The sequence below is a fragment of the Ailuropoda melanoleuca genome, chromosome 6, assembly GCF_002007445.2.
Source record: "Ailuropoda melanoleuca isolate Jingjing chromosome 6, ASM200744v2, whole genome shotgun sequence".
Lineage (NCBI taxonomy): Eukaryota > Metazoa > Chordata > Mammalia > Carnivora > Ursidae > Ailuropoda > Ailuropoda melanoleuca.
In genome coordinates this window covers 113337994-113363191 of record NC_048223.1, presented here as the reverse complement: position 1 = coordinate 113363191, position 25198 = coordinate 113337994, and the positions used below count along the sequence as shown (strand labels likewise).

The 25198-nt window shown below is 39.2% G+C and overlaps 1 protein-coding gene across 2 annotated transcripts in view; it reads right to left on the bottom strand.

Annotated features, from left to right (window-relative positions):
* NHLRC2 (NHL repeat containing 2) overlaps positions 1-25198 on the bottom strand; it is a 68926-nt gene that overhangs the window by 10641 nt on the left and 33087 nt on the right. For both annotated transcript variants that reach the window (XM_019805749.2, XM_002913566.4), the window contains exons 5-10: positions 24830-24959; positions 6206-6305; positions 3432-3663; positions 2749-2871; positions 1395-1604; positions 209-428 (exon numbers count right to left, since the gene is read on the bottom strand). In XM_019805749.2, coding sequence (XP_019661308.1) covers positions 209-428; positions 1395-1604; positions 2749-2871; positions 3432-3663; positions 6206-6305; positions 24830-24959 — 1015 coding nt within the window. The remainder of the gene's footprint in view (positions 1-208; positions 429-1394; positions 1605-2748; positions 2872-3431; positions 3664-6205; positions 6306-24829; positions 24960-25198) is intronic.

Here is a 25198-nt window from a genome sequence, read left to right as displayed (position 1 = left end):
AATAGTAAAACCACCAAAACACTGAATTGGAAAAAGCCTAAATCAAGTTACTTCAGTTAAAAGAGTATGTATTTAAAAATAGCCAACTCAAGGGGAAAGTCCATTTCCTTCTTTAGAACGGACTCTGAGACTTAGATCACTGTATTACTGGAAGGTAGACTGGTAAATACAATTTCATACTGGAATGTTGGCAAGATGATTCTCATACCTTCAGCTGTTAGAAACCAACAACTGGATACTCCTTCGGTCAGCTTGGTTCCTGATGGGAGGTCTAATCTTAGCTTGAACTGGAGAGTCTGGCCTGGAGATGCAGCCACTGGAGAAAGTCTAATGTTTGGAGCCGATTTAGGTAGTTTGGGTAATGTCTTCGGTTTCTCCACTAGGAATGGGCCGTCTACCACAGCGCTGTCAGGTATGAAGACTGGGAGCTAGGAAATAAGAGAATCTGTTAATTAAAGCACAAGTACTTTATAGTAATTGTAAAGAACTTATTTTTGAACCTTAGTCAAAAAATGAGGTTCTATGTCAATGAAACTTAATTGCCAATCTAGTCTGAATTAGAAGTGTGCTTAGACATCCTCATGATTATTTTATAGGCTCAAAAACATACTTCATCCTGGCAAAAAGATTGCCAATACTAATGAAACAGAACTAAGTTCATTGTCCAGTATGTTTATAGATGGTAGGAAATTAAAGTAAAACTTTATCAATTTAAACAATTTTCACTGCCAGCTATAAGATCGTCTATGTCAGGAGAAATGACACTTATGATGGCAGTCTGTATTTTTATTTTAAAACATATCTTGGGAATTCCTAGAATTTTAGGAAAAAAAACTCTCACTTTTTTCCCCCCTCAGCCAAATGTGATATATCAAGAGGTAGCTTGAAAATTTTTGGAGACTATATCCTTATCTGTAAAAATTGATTAGAACTCATTTAAGTTTCTTCCAATCTTATTTTCAATGTGTTCAGAAATGTGACTCCTAGAGTTTCCTTTGGGAGGTTATCTGGTAAGAGATTATTGTGTGATCTTTGTTTCCTATGGTGAATCCAAGAATCCTTAAACAAAAAAAACCCAAAACACCTGGACAGCGCAACCCATGTAGTACATATGTGCAGTGTGTCTCTGTCTATACTTTTTTTTTTTTGATATTTAAACGGATGAAAGTTCAAATTCTCTCCAACTTTCAGTATCTTAAACACTCTCATCACAAACGGAATTTTTATTTTAACAAGAACAGGGCATCCTAGAAGGAGGCATTCGCTCACTACTCTACCTACATACATCACGTTCAACACTGGAGATGGTTGAACCGAAGGCACCTCCTTCTGTGCCGTGAGGACTTTAATATCATTCTTAAAATGATACTCTAACTTACACTTTGATTGCTTACCACAGAAATCGTTTTTGTTTCTAAATCCATCACTTTAATTTGATGATTATTGGTGTCTGCTACATATAATAACTGGCCATCCTCTCCAATACACAAGCCTCCTGGTTCATTAAAAGTTGACTCGGTAAAGCTGGAAGTGATAACATTACTTGCGTCTCCAGTTCCTGCTAATGTTGAGCAGTTTTTTGTTTTTGGATCCACAACTTTAATCTAAAAAGAAGGAACAAAGCAAGTATATATCTGAAGGTCAATCTCGTGTTCATAGTATAAAAAAGTGTAGTGAAAAGCAAAGCAGAGAATTTGACTGCCATTAGCATTCTTACTAAATCTCAGAAAAAGAATAGGCATTTCCAGTGTACCTGAGTGGCTCAGTCGGTTAAGTGTCTGACTCTTGATTTCAGCTCAGGAAGTGTTCAAGTTGTGAGATGGAGCCCTGCATCAAGCTCCATGCCCAGCAGGGAGTCTGCTTGAGATTTTCTGCCTCTCCCTCTCCCTTTGTTCCTCCCCCCACTCATGCGGGTGCTCGCTCTCAAATAAATAAATAAATAAATCTTAAAAAAAAAAAAAAGGCATTTCCATACTTTCTTGAAAAGCCAAATACTCAAATTATAGTCTCAGGGGAGACACTCCATTCTGAGAGTGAAAAACTACGTAAAACACCCAGTTACATCTTATCTCCCAGCAGCAATCTTTGATGAAATTATTTCTGGAATTGAAAAATTTGAAATGTTATTCTTTTCCCTCACAATGAGACCCAGTTGAACTGAATTTCTTCTTTCTCACGAGCATCTAACACGGGCTGAGAATTGGCCACTTATGTTAAACCTAATGATTTTCAATTGTGCCTCAATTATGTTAATTTATGGTGTCATCACAAGGTATTAACATTTTCCACTAGTTTTTATAGAAAAGAAAAATGCAATAAAAAAGGCAACAGTTGAATAATCCGTGCAATAGAGACAAAAATGGAAATGCTGAAGATGGAATTATTTGCTAGCAGCCACTGCAACTATGCAACAGCTCGAAAACGTTCGTTAGTTGACATATTAATTTCCCTGCCACCTGCCGCCTTCTCATTTACCCTGTTACTAAGCAGCTTTGATGGACTGCAATTCACGATTTTTTGCTGTAGTCATGGGGAATTTATTTAGTCCCTTCCCCAGCTCTGAGTGCCATCATATCCTCTTTGCAAAGAAAGGACTAAGAAAAGAACAGCAAAGGCTTGTACATAGTTGTCAAAGACCGTTACTCCTCTCTATTTTAAAGTGGCAGTTGGAGGAGGCTCACAGAGCTTTCAGCTTTTTAAATGCCATAGATGAAAAGCAGGATATTCTAGAATTCTGTTAAGACTCACCTTGTGATTATAAGAGTCTGCCACGTAAAGTAAATTCCTTTTTTTGTCCCAAGTTACTCCAAGTGGGTGCTGAAGCTTGGCATTGATTCCTACTCCATCAACATCACCAAAAGCAAATAAATTCTTTTTTTTTTTAAAGAAAGAAACAGCATGTATTAAAATTTTTACAGTGCTACAGCGTAGGGTATAAAGTAAAAAGAAGACTATATATGCTACTTAAGTTAAAGGGGAAATGGGCCTGATTTCATATAAATAGGCCTGGGTATTCGATTCAGACAAGAAAAAAATGACAAAATTTTGAACCTATATTAATTTGTGGCACTTGGTAGTTTTAGTCACAGTAATCACACATCTGGTTAGGAACAGGTCAAGTCTACTAATCTCTTTCCATACTCCTGCCAAGTATCTAATTTACATTTTCTCCTTCCCTCAGTAATCAATATTTTATCCTCCATTCTTCCTGAAGCCTTGACATTTGTGTAATCAAGTAGAGTCAACTGACTTCTCTTAGATGGTTTTGCTACTTGTTTCATTATATTCACATTTCCTTTGGCCTGACTTCCAATTTATGGATAGGCCAAGAACTTGCTCTCCTGAAATGGATTAACTCTTCACAATTCGAAACACACAAGAGTGGTGAGGGTCTGGGCATAGAGCATGCGAAAGCAGTCTTCACGCATTACCATGGGATCTCTTTCTCCTCCCACAAGGTGCTTCACTGCTCCGTCTTTCAGCGAGACAGTTCTCACGGTGCTGCTCTCACTGTCTGCCACAAACAGGCAGCTCCAGGGCTCGTCGGGGGCCAGAGAAAGACCTGAAGGCTGGGCAAAGCCCGCCTTGTGAGGATACGCGTTATTCCGGTTCTCTTCATTTCCGCTTCCAGCAAACCGAAGGCAGGTTCCTTTTTTCAGCTCACTAAAAAAAAGCCAAGTTCACAGGTGGAATCGACATCGTTATGTTCTGTCCAACTGAGTTATCAAATGAATCCAAGTGATGAAATCGGTGGTGATAAGCACTGTTAAAAAGCAGACTCGTGATCTTGGCCTCAAGTGTGCAAGTCAGCTTTACACTCCCTGTAGTTTTTCTAAGTCATTAACTTATTCACTGTGCTGGGACCTACACAAAATTGAAACTATGTTCTCAATGGCGGGAGAGGCAATCCCTGACAAGAATAATGATCGTATCGTTGACTGGATAGTTGTGTGTTTATTTTTTTTCTCCTACAAATGGCCAGAGATAGGTACATCTGGATCCCACCTTAACTTCTTACAGGACAATTATGCTGCTTTAATCAGCTGTAAAATCAGTTTCTTAGGGAAGTTTCTATTTAAAGGACTTTGCAATGATTCTTTTTGTCATAGTAAGTTTTATACTTTGACTTCTAGGCTTATGCTGGAGGAACTGGAAGGAAGTCACGGCGGTGCGCTATGTTGAGGGAGGGGAAGAAGCTGATTCAGGATGCAAAATAATGAGATGACGTGTACATCATCTCTAGGTATGGCCCAGCAGGCAGAAGTCTAAGATGACCACCAATCGCTTACCCATTGATATGTTCCCAATGCTAAGTTAGGTAGAGAACAGAGGATAGAGGCAAAGGGATATAGAATGTATAAAATACAGCCACTTATTCAAGAAACTTATAGAAAAAAAAACACGTAGAGAAATACATGTAATAAATAATATGCCAAACAAATTAAAAGGTAATTAATATGAATCTTAATTTCAAATAGGAGTTTCCTTGATTAAATAAAAGAAGGAGTGGGCAGAAAAAGTACCTCCTAAAATGTTAGCCATCTTTACCACTGTTAGATCAGTAATAAAGATCAAGTATCCTTAAAACCATGATGCGGGTCCATGTGATCCAACTGGACATTTTCCTATTATGAACGAGAGCGACAACTCCACTTATTTGGAAATTTCGCCCACTCTTGACCATATAGGTTGAAAATAGCCATCAATTAGAACTGCACATTCTGGCCATCTCTGTTAGTTTTTTCTACTGTTTATAATTATGCCTCATGTTAATGTTTCTGGTCACCACACTGTTCAGGCTACTATCATCTCTTGCCTGGAGATAACCATAGCTCCTTCTCTGCTATCTCTGTCTCTAGTTTTGTCCTAGTCCAAATGCTGCCAGTATTCTTTCAAAAACACAGACTGAATCATGTCACTAGCCAGCTCAAAACTTTCCATAAAGGCATGCAGAACAATGTTCACATTTCTTCGAAGGACACATAAGGCGCTTCACAATCTGCCTTTTACTCATCACATCACTGGTGTTGTATCTTGCCTGGAAAACCTCCTTCTCCCTAACTCCTACTCCTCTATCCAGTTTTAATTTAGCAGCTACTTCCAGGAAGCCTTCCTTGATACCTCATATTTTATTGATATCCGATGTGCCTCTTATTTATGTAAGGGACAATTTTACTATAAGGGACAGTATAGTAGGAGGAAATAGTTATGGAAACCAGTAAATGCAACCAGAAACAGGGCGGGGGAGAGAAGAAGAAAGAGGGAGGGAGGAAGGGAGGGAGGGAGGGAGAGGAGGAGAGAGAAGGAACTTATCAGTGCACTAATGTAGCTACAGAGGGAGTGTAGTGAGGTCAAAGAGAAGAAAGCGTAGTATGGTCAGTTCTACCTGGAGTGTGAGGGAGAAGATACAAGGCTCTACAGAAAGGATGTAAGAAACTGTGCAGACAGCCTACTTTTTCATCTTTATATCCCCAACAGTGGCAGCACAACTCCTACATTTACTGCATAAACCAGGTGCTAGGCTGAGCTCTTTACACATACTATCAATTTTCAAAACAAGCCTATGCAATAGATATAAATAGAGAGACCGAAGCACAGAAAGTTAAATTGGCTCTCCTAAGCTCCCAGAGATAGTAAGTGGCAGAGCCAGGATTCAATCTCAGGACCACAAAACCTGAGCCACTGAGCACTCTGCCACGCAGTACTCAAACGTGCGCATTCCTGAGCAGGGACGTGTGAACTGCATGTTAAGAGAGGCATGGCCACCAAACATTCCCAGTTCTCTCTCTGGAGGCTCCACAGGACTGATCTTCCCACATTCCCAGAAGTTAGCAAAGGTGGTCAAAAGACTTACTTGGGCTGATGAAATTTAAGTAAAAGTGATACGTGTCACTTCTGAGTAGAAGCTTTAAGAGCCACTGAACGACTCATACCTCTCTCTCTGCCAGAAAGACTGGCAAAGCTCCAGATGGTGGCTGCTTCACCAGCCTGGTCTATAGCCTGGCAGAGCAGCGCTCCCCAGTGAACCTGTGCGAGTGGGAAAGAAGGAGAGGAACCTTGCCTTACGCTCCTGAGAATCCGGGCTGTTACGGTGCCGTGGCCCAGCACATCCCAACTAGCACAGAGGCGTTGCAATCACGGGGACTCGAGGAGAGGGAATTCTGTGAACTCTTGTCCTTTACCAAAGAGACATACTGTCACTTACTTTTTCTTTGGTAGTCTGCCACTGTCCAGCAGCAGTGCCCATATCTGATGAGTCCCCGCCATGGCTATCCACAGAATGTCATCTCTTTGGATCTCTGAACCTTTATAAAAACAAACAGTAATTAATATATATGTATCTCGTTAATACAAACACTTCACATTTCAGAAATTTAAAGATGACAGTATGTTTATAAATCATCTGAAGAAGAAAAAAGTATTTACAGTTTTAAGCTTTAGAAATTTTTCCATTTTCCTTGTGAAAGGCTTGTTTCTTTAGATTTATAAACTTACCTGTAAATTCACAGAAATCCAAAGTATTCTTAATAGCAGGATGCCCCTCTGCATCTCTGGGCACCATGTTTTTAAATATTTGATTTCTTATTTGATAAAATAAGTTGACAGACTCTCCAAAGAAGCTCTCCCAAATACCTAGCAAAAACCGCTGAAATCATATGCTTTAATGACAGGTTCTCTTAACAATTTCTCATGAAAAAACCCTATCTTTTAATGGTGTAAGAAATAAGTACTTCCATTGGGGCGCCTAGCTGGCTCAGTCGGTAAAGCATGTGACTCTTGGTCCCGGGGTCGTGAGTTCGAGCCCCACGCTGGGCATGGAGCCTACTTAAAAGTAAAATAAAATAAAATATTAAAAAAAATGTATTTCCACCACAGGATTAGCTAGACTTAGATACACATCACAGCTGCTATTTAAAAATCCACTGTTTAACTGTCTATGAGGCTTTTTCCAAAAAATATAATTGACATGCAAAAAAGCTAAGACTACAATATATTACAATATTTACAACTGTTTACTAAAAGTCATAAGTAATTTTCTACTTTGACTGATGTTACAACTTACTACAATATGACAAGGCTCTATTTCTCAAATTAATTCTACTGTTAAAATATTTAATTTAGGGGCGGCTGGCTGGCTCAGTCCGTGGAGCATGTGACTCTTGATCTCAGTCATGAGTTCGAGCCCCACACTGGGTGTGGAGCCTACTTTAAAAAACACATCTATTTTAAACTGTATCTTGAGGTGACTTTTACATACAGTTGAGAATTTTAACTAAAATCATTTGGTCAGATATTCCATAATATCTAAAATATCTAAATTTAGCATAAGCTAAAAGAAATATCTTGGTAAGGCCATTTTATTTATATTTTCTTTAGCTTTAAGTAGTATGTGTCCAGAAGGAACCTGTTTTCCTTCACTTATGTTACCTTCAAGTGTCTTTCAATTTAACGACAAAAACAATATTGATGGTTCTTAATAAATTGTGGTGGCTATGTGCCAAGCACTTTACAGAGATTATCACTTACATTTTCTCAAATGTACCAAGGGACAGGTAATGTTATTAGGCCTTTTTTACAGATGAAGAAACTGAGGCGTTAGAGAGATGAGGTAACTTGCTAGGATCCCAGCACTAATAAATGAACTGGAATCTGACACCAGGCAGTCTGACAGAAAAATCTATATCACATGTTGCCTTTTTTTTTCTGTGTTCTTAATTGCTAGCCTATGAAATCTAAAAGAAAGTATTTCAATTTAATTTTTCATAGTCAAATATTTTTATGAACAAAAATTATAAGTGACAAGGGCATCCATTTGTTCTGGGGACTCAGTCTCTGCTTAATCACCTTCAGAGTAGATCAAAAGCTTTTCATAATTATTTTATTTTGCTCCTGCCATGTGAGGACAAAGTACAAAGGTGACATCCATAAGCCAGAAGAGAGCTCTCACCAGAAACCAATCATGCTGGCACCTTGACCTTGGACTTCCAGCCTTCAGAACTGTGAGAAAATAAATTTCTGTTGTTTAAGCCACCCCATCTGTGGTATTTTGTTATGGCAGCCCGAGGTGACTAAGACATTCCCCCTGAGAATAGAAATGAGACAAGGATATCTGCTAATCAACACTTTTATTTAGCATCATATGAACGCCCTAATTTGTGCAAGAAGAAAAAGCATAAAGATTAGAAATAAAACTGTAATTATTAGAAGATGAGATGCTTTTAAAGCTCTACCTTGCCATAGGAGAGCTAAATTGGTACATAGCTGAGTCAAAGACCGAATCAGGTCTCCAAACAGACCAGCCTAGTTCAACCAGGGTCTACTACATGAAGGCCAAACTTCATAGTAAAGTGCGGACAGTTTGTTTGGTTTTGCTCTCTGTGTACTTATTTCCTTTAGAAGCCTAAGGAATGAGAAAAAGTACAGAAGCAAAGGCTGCGTCAGATCAGGACTTCGGTGTCTCGGGATTTCCCGTGACAACTGATGGTGCTGCTGCTGACAGTGGGGACAGGGTGAGGATGGTGACCATCCAGAACATTTCCTATGTTTAAGGTACTGAGCTAATGAATAAGCACCTTACATGGATAACTTCCTTTAACAACTTTAGTAACATCTCCATTTTACAAAGAAGCTGAAATCGAAAAGGGTTAAATAAATTGTTGAAATTCACACAGCTAAACCTGGAATAATAATCTATTAGCGAGTTTGACTCCAGATTATTAGTGTTCTTATTAGAAGGAAGGAAATACAGAAGTAAGCCTGGGCTCTTCTGGCCAAGTCCCTGCTTGGCCCACTGACTTTCCCCTCCCTCCTGCCTCTGCCCCATGGACTTAGCTCAGGCTTGAAGTATACAAGAGCATTTTCTGTGTGATCAGAAGCAGAGATCTGATCAAATGTAATCATGGCTGTCTATTCCAGAGTGTGTGCCTAGGTTCACATCTTGTCCTGCCCTCCCTGTAGCCCGTGGAATAGCCTATGGCTGAATAATCTCTTACCAGTTTTTTTTTTTCCCCCAATCCCTTGCCTTTCCATTTTTGGGTTGTTTCAGCTTATCAGCAGCTCTTTGTGACTCACGGGATGAAACTCTATGTTATAGCAAATACTTCTGCAGTACTTTCTATGGGGCCAGGCACTGTTCTAAATGCTTCATGTATATTAACCCTCATAATTCTTCCAATAAAGTTTTGAGCTAGATACTATTAATATCTTTAATTCAGATGAGGAAATTGAGGAATAAAGAGACTAGGTAGCTCCTCCAAAGTCACATAACTACTAAGACATAAAACTAATTAGAATCCAAGCGGTCTGGCTCCAGTCCATGCAACACTGCCTCTCAGAAAGTTTTTACCCGGCCTGACCATTTCCCTGAGGGCTGAAGAGTTTGTTCTTGAAGATAAAATGAGAGTTAAAAAAAAAAAAAGAAAAGAAAAGAAAAGAAAAGGATAGTCTGGCATTTATAAAGCTTATCAAACCAACAAGAATCATATTAATAATTTATACCATTCACCTTGGATTTTGAAATCTAAAGCACACGGTGGTGTCACCAAGTATGGGTATTAGTTTTGTTCCTTCTAACAAGAATGTGACAATCATGAACATTTCAATTTTAAATTAAGAGTGCACTTAGTATTACTGATTTTCAACAGTCACTTAAAAAAAATATAGACAATGACAAAAGCTGAAAAAGGTTTTGCAAGTATTTTAAAAAGCAAAGTCTTTCATGATTGTAAGGATTAGTGAAATAATTTCAGAAGACAGGAATAAAACCAGCAAATGAAATATGAAAATAAAATTACCTGCCAATAAGCTTTTAAAAATTCAGTGTTATTTTAAGCAGCTATGATCAAAAATAGATCCCAATCATTAGAACCCTCTAAATAGCAACTGTGAAATTGTCCATTTGTATAAATAATTTTTTCTACACATTCTCTAAACCTCCTAAGAAGAAAAACCTTGTGCTATTAGAAGAAATAAAGCCTAGCACCCCCACGGCACAGGAAAACACCAATCACAGCTGGAGAAGGGTAGGAAAAAAAACCCTTTCTACCTCAGGGGGAGGGGAAGAGAACTACCTTTGGCTAAAGACTCCATCCTGACACCAATACCCACTGCTGGGGGAGCAGCAGCAAATTCCTGAAAACCACTCAGAGTTTAGCTGCCAGAGAGAGAAGGAACGGTAACAATGAAAAAGCTCCCTACCTCCCTTCCTCGAGGCCCAGGCACACAGGGTCTCCCCAAGACTGAGGCTGACCAGAACAATAGAACACCTCCTTAGCCCCAGTGAAGCCTAGTACAGAACAGCAAACAGCAGCCATCTATCTCTTGGGGAGCTGCAAGAGTGCAGGGAAACAAGCACTCTGTGGCTCAGCTGTGCAGGATGACTGCAAGCTGACGGGGTCCTAACACGGAGAAAAACCGTCCAGCATGTAGGCCCCCATGCTAAGGCAACAGCAGCCCACTGCCAGAGGAACTTGAAAGCTATGATAAACTGACAGTCACCACAGCAATAATAAAACCCAGACCCAGCCTAGGTTCTGATTTAATTGACTCAACCTCCCTTATAATGGCATAAATATACTGATCTCATCAGCCTCCATAGTTCTATTCAAAATTACTGGAATATAATAAAAAATGAGAAGACACACATAAAAGCAAACCGGAACAAAACAAAACAACCCCAAAACCAAAACTCCATTTTCAAGGAACAAAGCAATCAAAAGAAACAGACTCAGAGATGACCTGAAATTTAGAACTGTATGACATGGGCTTTGAAAGAACTATACTTTCTATGTTAAAGAATCTAGAAAAAAAGGTGGCCAACATACCTAAATAGATGAAGAATTTAAGCAGATAGATGGAATCTATAAGACATAGTAAAATGGAAATGCTATACTGACAGAAACTGTGATAAAAATTCCTTCAATAGGGGCGCCTGGGTGGCACAGCGGTTGGGCGTCTGCCTTCGGCTCCGGGCGTGATCCCGGCGTTATGGGATCGAGCCCCACGTCAGGCTCCTCTGCTATGAGCCTGCTTCTTCCTCTCCCACTCCCCCTGCTTGTGTTCCCTCTCTCGCTGGCTGTCTCTATCTCTGTCGAATAAATAAATAAAATCTTAAAAAAAAAAAAAAAAAAAATTCCTTCAATAGACTCACCACCAGTTGATTAAACACAGCTGAGGAAACAATGACCCTAAAGGTAAATCAATATAAATTATTTGAACTGAAACACAAAGAAGAGAGAAAAAAGGGGAAATAAAAAAAAACATGATATGTAAGAATTGCTGGATAGAACGTATCAGAGTCTAACATATAAGTAACTGAAATCTCAGAAGAGAAAGAAAGGAGCAGAAAACATATCTGAAGAGATGATAGGTGAGAATTTTTCCACACATAATGAAAGACACAAAACCACAGACTCAAAAATTCTAAGCAGGATAACTCCTAGACATTATCAGTCAAACTACTGAAAACCAAAGAGAAAATCTTGATGGCAGCCATGAAGGAACTAGGAAAATAATTAAACCTCTTGTTTAAAACTATGTAAGTTATAAGGCAGTGGAATGACATCTTCAAATATATATATTTTTAAAAGTCAATCCAGACTTGCATATGTAATAAAAAATATCTTTCAAAAATAAAGGTAAATACTTTTTCAGACATTCCACCTCCAACCCCCACTTAAAAAAGAAAGGCCAAGAGAAATTAATGTCAGCAGACATGTGCCTCAAGAAATGTTACAGAAGTTCTCCAGGCTAAAGCAATATTATTCCAGAAGGACACTTGGGACTCTAAGAAAACAGTCTGAAAATAGTTTGGCAGTTTCTTACAAAACTACACATACACTTACCTATGACCCAGCAATTTCAATTCCTAAGCATCTACCCAAGAAAATAAATACACATGTCTACATAAAAACCTGTACACAAATGTTTATAGAGGTTTTAGTCATAATTGCCATAAACTAGAGATATCCAAAATGTCTATCAACTAGTGAATTAATGAACAAATTGCGTTACAGCCATACAATGGAATACTACTCAAAAAAAAAAAAAGAACAAACTGCTGATACAAGCAACAACAGGATTAATGTCAAAAGCACTATGCTAAATGGAAGAAGCCAGACATAAAGACTACAAAGAGCAAGAAGAAATAGATGACTGTTGCCAGTAGCTGGAGTGGGCAGTAGAGGTGGTGGGAGGGACACTGAACAAAGGGTTACGAGAACTTTCTGGGGTGATGGAAATATTCTATATCTTAATTGTAGTAATGGTTATAAGATTGTATATGTTTGTCAAAATACACAGAACTTATACCTAATAAGAGTGAATGTCACTTTCTATAAATTATACCTCATTAACCAAAAAAAAATGTATTAAAAAATCTTATATATACAAAGGCAATGTGATAAGATAATAAAATAATCTTCTCTCAAATTTTACATATACAACTATTTTAACAAAATAAAAACACATCAGTCATATTGTATAAAATTTATTCCTCAAGGAGGAGGTTAAGATGGCGGAGGAGTAGGGGACCCCTTTTTCAGACGGTCCCCTGAGTTGAGCTGGATAGGTACCAGACCAGCAGGAACATCCACGGAATCAGCCTGAGACGCAGGAAGATACATCTGGATCTCTACAAATGAACATCTCCAGCGCTGAGTATCGAGGTACGAAGCGGGGAGCCGTGAAACCGCGCACAGATATCGGAAGCTAAACAGAAGGGGGAGGGAGCCGCCGTGTCAGGGCGCCGGGAAGCGGTAGCCACCTGCAAGGGGGAGCGGACAGACCGCGGACCCGCACGCTTGAGACAGCAGGCTGAGAAGGGAGCTCCGGGAGCGCACGCGGGACGGCTGGCGGTTGGCGGGCCACCTGCACGGGGGAGCAGGCGGACTCGCGGACGGCACCCGCGAGACAACAGACTTAGAACGCGAGCTCCAGGAGCGCGCGCGCAGGGCGGCTGGCGGGCCACCTGCACCGGGGAGCGGGCGGACCGCGGACCCGCACTCTGGAAACGGCAGACTGAGTCCGTGAGCCGGGAGCGTGCACCACCAAGCATCTCACGGAGCTCCGGAGCTCCGGTGTGCTCACTGGATCGAGGCTGAGACCGGGAGCTCCGGGAGCGTCCGCGGGGCGGCTGGCGGCTGGAGGGCCACCTGCACGGGGGAGCAGGCGGACTCGCGGTCAGCACCCGTGAGACACCAGACTGAGACGGGGAGCTCCGGGAGCCCGCGCGGGGCGGCTGGCGGCGGGCGGGGTTGGAAACACAAAGGACAGAGACGTGCCGGCCCTGGAAGTGAGGGCTGGGACGCCGGGTGTGGGGCGCACAGCCCGGGATGCTGCAGGGTTGAGCAGCACCAACAGAAACAGAGTTAAAGTGGCCAGAACATCAGTGGAGAACGATCCGCGATCCCTCTGTTCTGAGACAGAGGCTGAATTTCAGCCGCTGCTGCTCTCTCAGAAGAGGCATAGCAAACCGCCAGGGAAAGCCGCCAGAGAACAAAAGCCCGGAAATACCGGCTCACAGGGTGCCCATCCCCATCCCCCCTCGCAAGGGACACAGAGACTCTACCCAAACAGGGTTTTCTGAGTACCTGCAGGCAGGCCCCTCCCCCAGAAGGCAGGCTGAAAAATCAAGAAGCCCACAACCCGGAGCGCCTGAGTGGCGCAGTCACCAAGCACCTGTCTTCGGATTAGGGTGTGATCACAACGCTCCGTAAGGAGTCCTTCATCGGGCTTCTCCACCGGGAACCTGCTTCTTCCTCTCCCACTCCTCTGCTTGGGTTCCCTTTCTTGCTGACTGTCTCTCTCTCTCTCAAATAAATAAATAAACTCTTTAAGGAAGAAGCCCACATCCCTAAGATCTCTATAAAACAAGGGCGCACGGCCTGGGTCCCAGTCAACACTTGGGCTCTGGACAACCCTGCAATCTCTCTTCATCAGAATGACGAGAAGGAGAAGTCCCCCCCAGCAAAGAAAAGATAATGAGTCTGTGGCCTCTGCCACAGAATTGGCCTCGGCCACAGAATTAATACATATGGATGTATCCCAATTATCAGAAATGGAATTCAGAGCAACAATGGTCAAGATGATGAGTAAACTTGAAAAAAGCATCAGAGAAAGCGTTGCTGAGAATATAGAATCCCTAAGGGCAGAAATGAGAGCGAATCTGACAGAAATTAAAAATTCTATGAGCCAAATGCAGTCAAAACTAGAGGCTCTGACGGCCAGGGTCACCGAGGCAGAGGAACGCGTTAGCGAATTGGAGGATGGGTTAGTAGAAGAAAAAACGAAAATAGAAGCTGGTCTTAAAAAAATCCACGCCCACGAATGTAGATTACGGGAGATTACTGACTCTATGAAACGATCCAATGTCAGAATCATCGGCATCCCTGAAGGGGTGGAGAAAAACAGAGGTCTAGAAGAGATATTTGAACAAATTGTAGCTGAAAACTTCCCTAATCTAGCAAGGGAAACAAGCATTCGTGTCCAAGAGGCAGAGAGGACCCCATCCAAGCTCAACCAGGACAAACCTACGCCACGGCATGTCATAGTGCAATTCGCAAATATTAGATCCAAGGATACAGTATTGAAAGCGGCCAGGGCAAAGAAATTTCTCACGTACCAAGGCAAAGGTATCAGGATTACGTCAGACCTGTCTACAGAGACCTGGAATGAGAGAAAGGCTTGGGGGGGCATTTTTAAAGCTCTTTCAGAGAAAAACATGCAGCCAAGGATCCTTTATCCAGCAAAGCTGTCATTCAGAATTGATGGAGAAATAAAGACGTTCCAAAATCGCCAATCATTAACCAATTTCGTAACCACGAAACCAGCCCTACAGGAGATATTAAGGGGGGCTCTATAAAGGTAAAAAGGCCCCAAGAGTGATACAGAGCAGCAAGTCACAACCGATACAAAGACTTTAAAGAGAAATGGCATCATTAAAATCATATCTGTCAATAATCTCTATCAATCTAAATGGCTTAAACTCTCCCATAAAACGCCACAGGGTTGCAGATTGGATAAAAAGACATGACCCATCCATTTGCTGTCTACAAGAGACTCATTTTGAACCCAAAGATGCATTCAGACTTAGAGTAAGGGGATGGAGTACCATCTTCCACGCAAATGGACCTCAAAAGAAAGCTGGAGTAGCAATTCTCATATCAGATAGACTGGATTTTAAACTAGAGGCCATAGAGAGAGATACAGAAGGGCACTATATTATTCTTAAAGGAAGTATTCAACAAGTGGATATGACAATTATTAATATATATGCCCCCAACAGGGGAGCAGCAAGATACACAAGCCAACTCTTAACCAAAATAAAGAGACATATAGATAAGAACACAGTAATAGTAGGGGACCTCAACACCCCACTATCAGAAATAGACAGAACACCCTGGCAAAAACTAAGCAAAGAATCAAAGGCTTTGAATGCCATACTCGACGAGTTGGACCTCATAGATATATATAGAACACTACACCCCAGAACCAAAGAATACTCATTCTATTCAAATGCCCATGGAACATTCTCAAGAATAGATCATGCTCTGGGACACAAAACAGGTCTCAGCCAATACCAAAAGATTGAAATTATCCCCTGCATATTCTCAGACCACAACGCTCTGAAATTGGAACTCAACCACAAGGAAAAACCTGGAAGAAACTCAAACACTTGGAGGCTAAGAACCATCCTGCTCAAGAATGACTCGATAAACCAGGAAATCAAAAAACAAATTAAACAATTTATGGAGACCAACGAGAATGAATACACAACGGTCCAAAACCTATGGGATACTGCAAAGGCAGTCCTAAGGGGGAAATACATAGCCATCCAAGCCTCACTCAAAAGAATAGAAAAATCTAAAATGCAGTTTCTATATTCTCACCTCAAGAAACTGGAACAGCAACAGAGGGACAGGCCTAACCCACTGACAAGGAAGGAGTTGACCAAGATTAGAGCAGAAATCAATGAATTAGAAACCAGGAGCACAGTACAGCAGATCAACAGGACTAGAAGCTGGTTCTTTGAGAGAATCCATAAAATTGACAGACCACTGGCAAAACTTGTCCAAAAACAAAGAGAAAGGACTGAGATTATTAAAATTATGACTGAAAAGGGAGAGGTCACGACCAGCACCATTGAAATTGCAAGGATTATTAGAAACTTTTATCAACAGCTATATGCCAAAAAACTAAACAATCTGGAAGAGATGGAGGCCTTCCTGGAAACCTATAAACTACCAAGACTGAAACAGGAAGAAATAGATTTCTTAAATAGGCCAATTAACTATGAAGAAATTGAGTCAGTGATAAACAACCTTCCAAATAATAAAACTCCAGGCCCAGACGGTTTTCCTGGGGAATTCTACCAAACATTCAAAGAAGAAATAATACCTATTCTCCTAAAGCTATTTCAAAAAATAGAAACAGAAGGAAAGCTACCAAACTCATTCTATGAGGCTAATATTACCTTGATCCCCAAACCAGGCAAAGACCCCCTCAAAAAGGAGAATTACAGACCGATTTCTCTAATGAATATGGATGCCAAAATCCTCAACAAGATCCTTGCTAATAGAATCCAACAGTACATTAAAAGGATTATCCATCATGACCAAGTGGGATTCATACCTGGGATGCAAGCATGGTTCAACACTCGCAAATCAATCAATGTGATACATCATATCAACAAGAAAAGACTCAAGAACCATATGATCCTCTCAATTGATGCAGAAAAAGCATTTGACAAAATACAGCATCCTTTCCTGATTAAAACCCTTCAGAGTGTAGGAATAGAGGGTACATTTCTCAATCTCATAAAAGCCATCTATGAAAAGCCTACTGCAAGCATTATTCTCAATGGGGAAAAGCTGGAAGCCTTTCCCTTAAGATCAGGAACACGACAAGGATGCCCACTCTCGCCACTATTATTCAACATAGTACTAGAAGTCCTTGCAACAGCAATCAGAAGACAAAAAGGGATCAAAGGTATCCAAATCGGCAAAGAAGAAGTCAAACTGTCTCTCTTTGCAGATGACATGATACTCTATATGGAAAACCCAAAGGAATCCACTCCCAAACTATTAGAAGTTATAGAACAATTCAGTAAGGTGGCAGGATACAAAATCAATGCCCAGAAATCAGTTGCATTTCTATACACGAATAACGAGACTGAAGAAAGAGAAATTAGGGAATCCATCCCATTTACAATAACACCAAAAACCATACGTTACCTTGGAATTAACTTAACCAGAGACGTAAAGGACCTATATCCTAGAAACTATAGATCACTTTTGAAAGATATTGAGGAAGACATAAAAAGATGGAAAAATATTCCATGCTCATGGATTGGAAGAATTAACATAGTTAAAATGTCCATACTACCCAGAGCAATCTACACTTTCAATGCTATCCCGATCAAAATACCGAGGACATTTTTCAAAGAACTGGAACAAATAGTCCTTAAATTTGTATGGAACCAGAAAAGGCCCCGAATCTCCAAGGAACTGTTGAAAAGGAAAAACAAAGCTGGGGGCATCACAATGCCGGATTTCGAGCTGTACTACAAAGCTGTGATCACAAAGACAGCATGGTACTGGCACAAAAACAGACACATCGACCAATGGAACAGAATAGAGAACCCAGAAATGGACCCTCGGCTCTTTGGGCAACTAATCTTTGATAAAGCAGGAAAAAACATCCGGTGGAAAAAAGACAGTCTCTTCAATAAATGGTGCTGGGAAAATTGGACAGCTACATGCAAAAGAATGAAACTTGACCACTCTCTCACACCATACACAAAAATAAACTCCAAATGGATGAAAGACCTCAATGTGAGACAGGAATCCATCAAAATTCTAGAGGAGAACATAGGCAACAACTTCTATGACATCGGCCAGAGCAACCTTTTTCACGACACATCGCCAAAGGCAAGAGAAATAAAAGATAAAATGAACTTATGGGACTTTATCAGGATAAAGAGCTTCTGCACAGCCAAGGAAACAGTCAAAAAAACTAAGAGACAGCCCACGGAATGGGAGAATATATTTGCAAAGGACACCACAGATAAAGGACTGGTATCCAAGATCTACAAAGAACTTCTCAAACTCAATACACGAGAAACAAATAAACAAATCATAAAATGGGCAGAAGATATGAACAGACACTTTTCCAATGAAGACATACAAATGGCTAACAGACACATGAAAAAATGTTCAAAATCATTAGCCATCAGGGAAATTCAAATCAAAACCACACTGAGATACCACCTTACGCCAGTTAGAATGGCAAAGATAGACAAGGCAAGAAACAACAATTGTTGGAGAGGATGTGGAGAAAGGGGATCCCTCCTACATTGTTGGTGGGAATGCAAGTTGGTACAGCCACTCTGGAAAACAGTGTGGAGGTCCCTTAAAAAGTTAAAAATTGAACTACCCTATGACCCAGCCATTGCACTACTGGGTGTTTACCCCAAAGATACAGACGTAGTAAAGAGAAGGGCCATATGCACCCCAATGTTCATAGCTGCATTGTCCACAATAGCCAAATCATGGAAGGAGCCGAGATGCCCTTCAACAGATGACTGGATTAAGAAGCTGTGGTCCATATATACAATGGAATATTACTCAGCTATCAGAAAGAACGAATTCTCAACATTTGCTGCAACATGGACGGCACTGGAGGAGATAATGCTAAGTGAAATAAGTCAAGCAGAGAAAGACAATTATCATATGATTTCTCTCATCTATGGAACATAAGAACTAGGATGATCGGTAGGGGAAGAAAGGGATAAAGAAAAGGGGGGTAATCAGAAGGGGGAATGAAACATGAGAGACTATGGACTATGAGAAACAAACTGAAGACTTCAGAGGGGAGGGGGTGGGGGAATGGGATAGACTGGTGATGGGTAGTAAGGAGGGCACGTATTGCATGGTGCACTGGGTGTTATACGCAACTAATGAAGCATCAAACTTTACATCGGAATCTGGGGATGTACTGTATGGTGATTAACATAATATAATAAAATAAAATTTTAAAAAAAATTTATTCCTCAAAAAAATCTATCATCTGATTATCTTAGAGGATGTTTTTTATGGTATTTTATAGCATATTAATGGAAGTCAAAGAAGCATATTATCTAAGCACATAAGTACCAATACTAGATTTTTAGACTAGCATACTAAACAGTTGGATTTCAATCATTTAAGGTTGTATAAGCACAGCTAAATTATAAAATGCTGATTAAAGGGCCAAGGAAGGTTAATGGGATTCGGGCACGTGTCCTTTCCATAAATTATTCTAAATCAGGTAATGTCTAAAGTACTTAGAGATTAGCAGGGGTTTTGACCTTTATGATAAAAAAGCTCTTAGAAACATGGCAAAGATCCTGAAAAACTATAAATTTATTGTAGTTAGTAATTATTTTTAGTGCATTATGAAGCTCTGACCATATTCACAGTGATAAAAAATGAACCAAGATAAAATGATCTCTTTTGTAAAAATCATTTTATTTTAATTATTTTTATGATAGCATAATTGGGCTAAATATTCAGTCGCCATTTAAAATACATACATACATCTTCACATTACATGTATACTTAAAACAATTAGAGGTATTTAAATACCTTTCCCTAATTTCTTGAAGTATGTTGTTTATTAAATGGGTCTCTTGATAAGATACACATTCAGCTGTGTATTTGCCCCCATTATTTTTCGTTCTCTTTACGTCATCTGTAATTTTTCATTCAATTTTTAATCAAACATAGAAATGGATATATGTTCTATACAAAGTTTAATAACTAAAAATCTATGTGCACACCACCAAGTTGAAGAAGAATATTTGAAAACCTCAGGCATCCCTCCATGATCATATCCCCTCCTTTTCCCACAAGGAACCACTGGTCTAAAAATTTGTGTTTTTCATTTTTTTTTCTATTCTTTTTAAATTTTACCATGTCTGGTTGGAGCTCTCAATGTACAGCTGACCCCTGAAAACATGTTTGAACTACATCAGTCCACTTATGCACAGATTTTTTTCAATCAATACAATATAGTAATTCAATTGTATTTTCTCTTATGATTTTCTTAACATTTTCTTTTCTCTAGCTTACTTTTTTGTAAGAATACAGTATATAGGGGTGCCTGGGTGGCTCAGGCAGTTAAGCATCTGCCTTCGTCTCAGGTCATGATCCCAGGGTCCTGGGATCGAGTCCTACATTGGGCTCCGTACTCAGCGGAGAGCCTGCTTATCCTTCTCCCTCTGCCACTCCCCCCCCCACTTGTGCTCTTGCTCTCTGACAAATAAATAAAATCTTAAGAAATAAAGAATACAGTATATAATACATGTAATATACAAAATATGTGTCAACCGACTGTTTATGTTGTCGGTAAGGCTTCCAGGCAACAGCAGGCTATTGTAGTTAAGTTTTGGGGGAGTCAAAGGCACATGCAGATTTTTTCCTGCAGGGAGGTCAGGGCCCCTAACCCCTGTGTTGTTCAAAGGTCAACTGTATAGTCTTGCTTCCTATTCAACTTTCTGTAAAAGAAATCATATTGTAGGTCTCTTCTGTAACTTGATTTCTTACTTAGATGCCTGAGACGTGTCCACAAATGCTAGCTGTAGCTGTGGTCTGTTATTTGCACTGCAAGACAGCCTCATGTATGAAGATACCATAACCCCGAATCTAGTTTCCATGTTTTTCCTCCTGATAATTCTGAACGCTCTCAAATTCACAACTACGGTAGAATTTCAGAAATACACTTAAAGTGTTAAAAAAAACTTAACTGTTTACAAGAACAGTGTTTCTCAGCCAGTCCCCTTCAAGTTGTGTTTAATTCTACATCTGTTTAAACCAGTCCTACAATTACATAACTTATAAATATAGTAACCAATCCAATATGAATGCAAATGGAAAGTTGTTTTTATGAAAACAAAGTTGAATACTTTGGAAAGACTTAATAAAAGCAAGTAGCTAAGTCAAACTGTTGAACTAAGTGTGGAAAGACAATTGAAAGAGTAAGTTAAAAACATTGCAGCCCCGGGGCGCCTGGGTAGTGCAGTCCTTAAGCGTCCGCCTTTGGCTCAGGGTGTGATCCCAGCGTTCACGGATTGGGCTCCTCCGCTGGGAGCCTGCTTCTTCCTCTCCCACTCCCCCTGCTGTGTTCCCTCTCTCGCTGTCTGTCACATAAATAAATAAAATCTTAAAAAAACCCAAAAAACCAAAAAAACATTGCAGCCCTCAGACTTCCTTGCAAGTGTTTCAAAATTCTCATCACACTTTTAAGGAAATTGAAACAGCTTATTTGGAGTCGTACAAGACTGTCAGGGGCTACATGAAGAAAAGGCTTTGGTCCTACATCAAAAGATCGGCTTAAAAATGTACATTTATAGTTCTTAGAAGAAAGTATTTTTACTTTTATGATTCTCAGATTTAAAAGATTTTTTCCTATATCATAGCTTTCCAATTATCATAGTCAATCACATCAGTAATGGATTCTTATTCCATTTACTTCTACTTTTATTTCCACAAAGGATTCAGGTAGCTTACAAAGAAATAAATACTAATAAATAAATTTAAAATAAAAAAGTGAAGCAGTAAGTAAATAGGGTAGAAAAGAAAGAGATGCAGCTGTATTCACATCAAAAAAATAAATGCTATGTTTCCATTATATTTTGCTAAAGATAATTTGTCTCTAAGTTTTCTGGAAATCAGCACAACAAAGCAAATACAATCAGTATGATATTCAAATTATCAAAGAGCTTAAATCAAACTTGATACTTAGGAAAAAAGTATTATTTATAATATAGAGATGAGAAAAAAATTTCTCTAGTAGAGAAATTTATTTATAAGGTAATGATTGAACCACCAACAAATCCCTATAGTAAAAATTGTAACAAGTCCCACAGGGCTGTGTTTTGATGAAATATGTAATATCAAACATATATGCACACACAGAGATATAAACGTGTTGATACATTTTTAAATCAATGACATGATGCCAAAATACTATTTAGTAAAAACAACTGTAAGAACAAATATTCTATGATCCAATTTCCCCATACTCTGATGATATACATTAATCCAGGATTAGATTTTAGAGTAATTGAAAGCAGTGGCTCTTAAAATGCTTTTGGGTAATGTACAACTTTGAAATTCTGATGAAAATCTGATCAATTCCCCCAAATCTTATACAGAATTTCTGAGCAGTTTAAGTACCTCAAAAAGCCTAATCAGGAATGCCTGGAGTATATGACTCAAGGTTAAACATTCTTGGACTACAGTAGTCATTGTGATTATAGGTTCCTCATACAGGGCTTAAAAACCATTTTCTCTTAGCATTTTGAAAGGTGTTAAACTAAGTGCATTCAAGATTACTCCCTTTGCCAAGTACCTGGAGTGGAGCTATTCTAAGCTGTAAGTGAAATGCAGAGCCATATGCTATTAATGATCTGCCGAGCTAAGGTAGGACTCACCTCCTTTACTGAGAACTGAGCTTAATAAAGACGGAAGTCTCAGCACATTACTCCAGTTGGAAGCTGAGGGGTACTTGTCTATAGAGCCAAGATTTTCCTTAGAAAGCAATTTGGGTGCATTCTCAATAGGAAATAAACAACCAGAGATTCCATGCTATAAAGTATGAGAAACTTTCAGCCTAGAAAAAATATTTAAATAAATCCAACTAAATAAAGTATCCAGTAAAGTACATCCTGTTTTTAACCAATGTAAATTCTGATTGTGATAGACTGAACTACTAGTCTTAATTCTTCACTCCTCTGTTGTAATATTATACATACATACCCTACCAGGTCCTCACTGTAGGCAAGGTGCATATCTCTGCTCCATGACTTTGAGCTTAGTCATGTGGCATGCTTAATAACAGTAGGTAAGCAGATACGACATGAGCAGAGGCTTAAAATGTGTTTAACTGGGCTTACTCTCTTGTGCTCCTGCCTTCTGACTAAAGAATATGCTTCAGACTGCTACTGGTTCAAGGAGGTTGAGAAACAAATGGGGTAGATCTAGACCAAAGAAACAGCCTGGAACTAAGCCCAGGCTTAGCCTTGATCAGCTGAACCCCAATCCTATATATGAGTGAGAAATAAAAGTTTAGGTTTGTATGAGTTTTGGGATGCTTTCTTATGAAGTATTATTATGGCAATTACTAACAAATACAGTAAATACAAGTTGTAAGTTGCAAAATGTAAATATCTATAACTGAATTGCTATATGCACTATTAGCTTTAAATCCCTGAGGGCTTACATGCTAAGGGGAGAAAATTTTTTTTTTCCCCATGAGGAAGGGTGACAGCACACCAAAGTAACAATTCTCATCCACTTTGACTATTTTACTGAGAGAGATGTTTCAGACTATTTTTCTGTCTATAAGGTTTATGTTCAAATAGCTCAGTATATCAAAGGCAAGGAGGCAGGGCTGATAGGTAAGTCCTAGTGGGGATGAGTATTTTTAACTCTGAAATTATGTAGAATTGGGGGTGCATGGTGACAAAAAGAAGATTGAACTGTAGCTGGTTTTATTACTGTTTTAAAATTCTCTGCATATATCCCTTTACTGATTGTGCCTGGGATACACTGCTCTCCTCCCTTCCCAACCCCTTCTCCCTGTGAGCCACTAAAACAACTCATGATTATTAGGACACAGAATTCCAAAAATAAAAGTCTCAAAAGTAACTTATGCAAAAACCTAAGTTATTATTAAGTGTAGTAATACCAGAAGTTCATTCAATTATTTTATGACTATTAAAAGCTTTACAAAGTTAATCACAATGGAAAAAATTAAGGCCTTTGAATTATAACCAGATTAACATCACAATAGGATATTATCTCAAATGTAAAGCCATTAAACTAAGCTGGTGCTTATTCACTCTATAAATATAATTCAGCTCATACAAACCATTTAGTCCCAAATTCCATTTTCAATGTACTCTACTAACTTTCTTTATTCATTACTCTGGTTTTAGACGTGTAGATAACTATCTCAGAATCACTGAGGGCCAATGAAAAATAAGAGTACTAATGCTCCAAGATTATTTTTAGTCAATTAATACAGGCAATAAAGATTATAAAGATAATATAAATCTCATTATCAATACCTACATAATTCAGTAAAGTTTTTTTTAATTACCCAAATGGAGCTATCATATTTCAATACAAATTTTAATGATCTAAAAAAAGCAGCTATCATTTCTTGATTTCTTTTCAAATTAGAATAAAAAGGACGCTGTTAAACAGCATAGTTCATGAATAATCATTTGAAGTTCTGAAACTACAATCTTTCCAATTTAAGAATATTCAGAACTATATATATATTTTTAAAGATTTTATTTATTCAACAGAGATAGAGATAGAGACAGCCAGCGAGAGAGGGAGGGAACACAAGCAGGGGGAGTGGGAGAGGAAGAAGCAGGCTCATAGCAGAGGAGCCTGATGTGGGGCTCGATCCCAGAACGCCGGGATCATGCCCTGAGCTGAAGGCAGACGCTTGACCACTGTGCCACCCAGATGCCCCAAGAATATTCAGAACTATATTAACTGGAAACTGCAGCTAAGACAAAATTCTTTAACATTAGAGTAATATATAGTCTATCTTGTATATAAAATATAAAACATAATGTTATATATAACAATACATACTGTAAGTTATATATATTACTGTTGGCTTTATTTTTACACAATAAATCCCACCATAGGTAATAAAAGTATAAAATAACTAGCAGTTAGAATTAATCCAAGTGAATGTCCCCAGAATATTTTAAAAATCTTACATTTGTTAAGCAAAGTTTACTTATATTTAGTATTAAAAGTTTACATACCTGACGTTCCAAAAACTACATCCCAAGGGGAACTAATGGGTTGTTCTTCTCCTTGAGCTCCACCTTCTTTATCTGTACCTTGAATTCCAATGCCAGCTACAGTGCTCACCATCTCAGCTTCTAGATCAATCTATAGAAATTAACACGTTTTATGCAATGCATGTTACTTTTGTTTTTTTTTCCTTTCGGCATGTGAAGATTTCCAACAGAACATATAGAAAATTTTTGCAAAACAAATACTCTTAAAAAAAAAAAAGGCTAATCAAGTATAGGGTGAGCTTGTTATTCAAATGCACAAAACTCACTCCTTTTCATTTCCCCACCCATCCATTCCCCCCTTTATCATTGGCCTCTACCAGGATTGGTGTT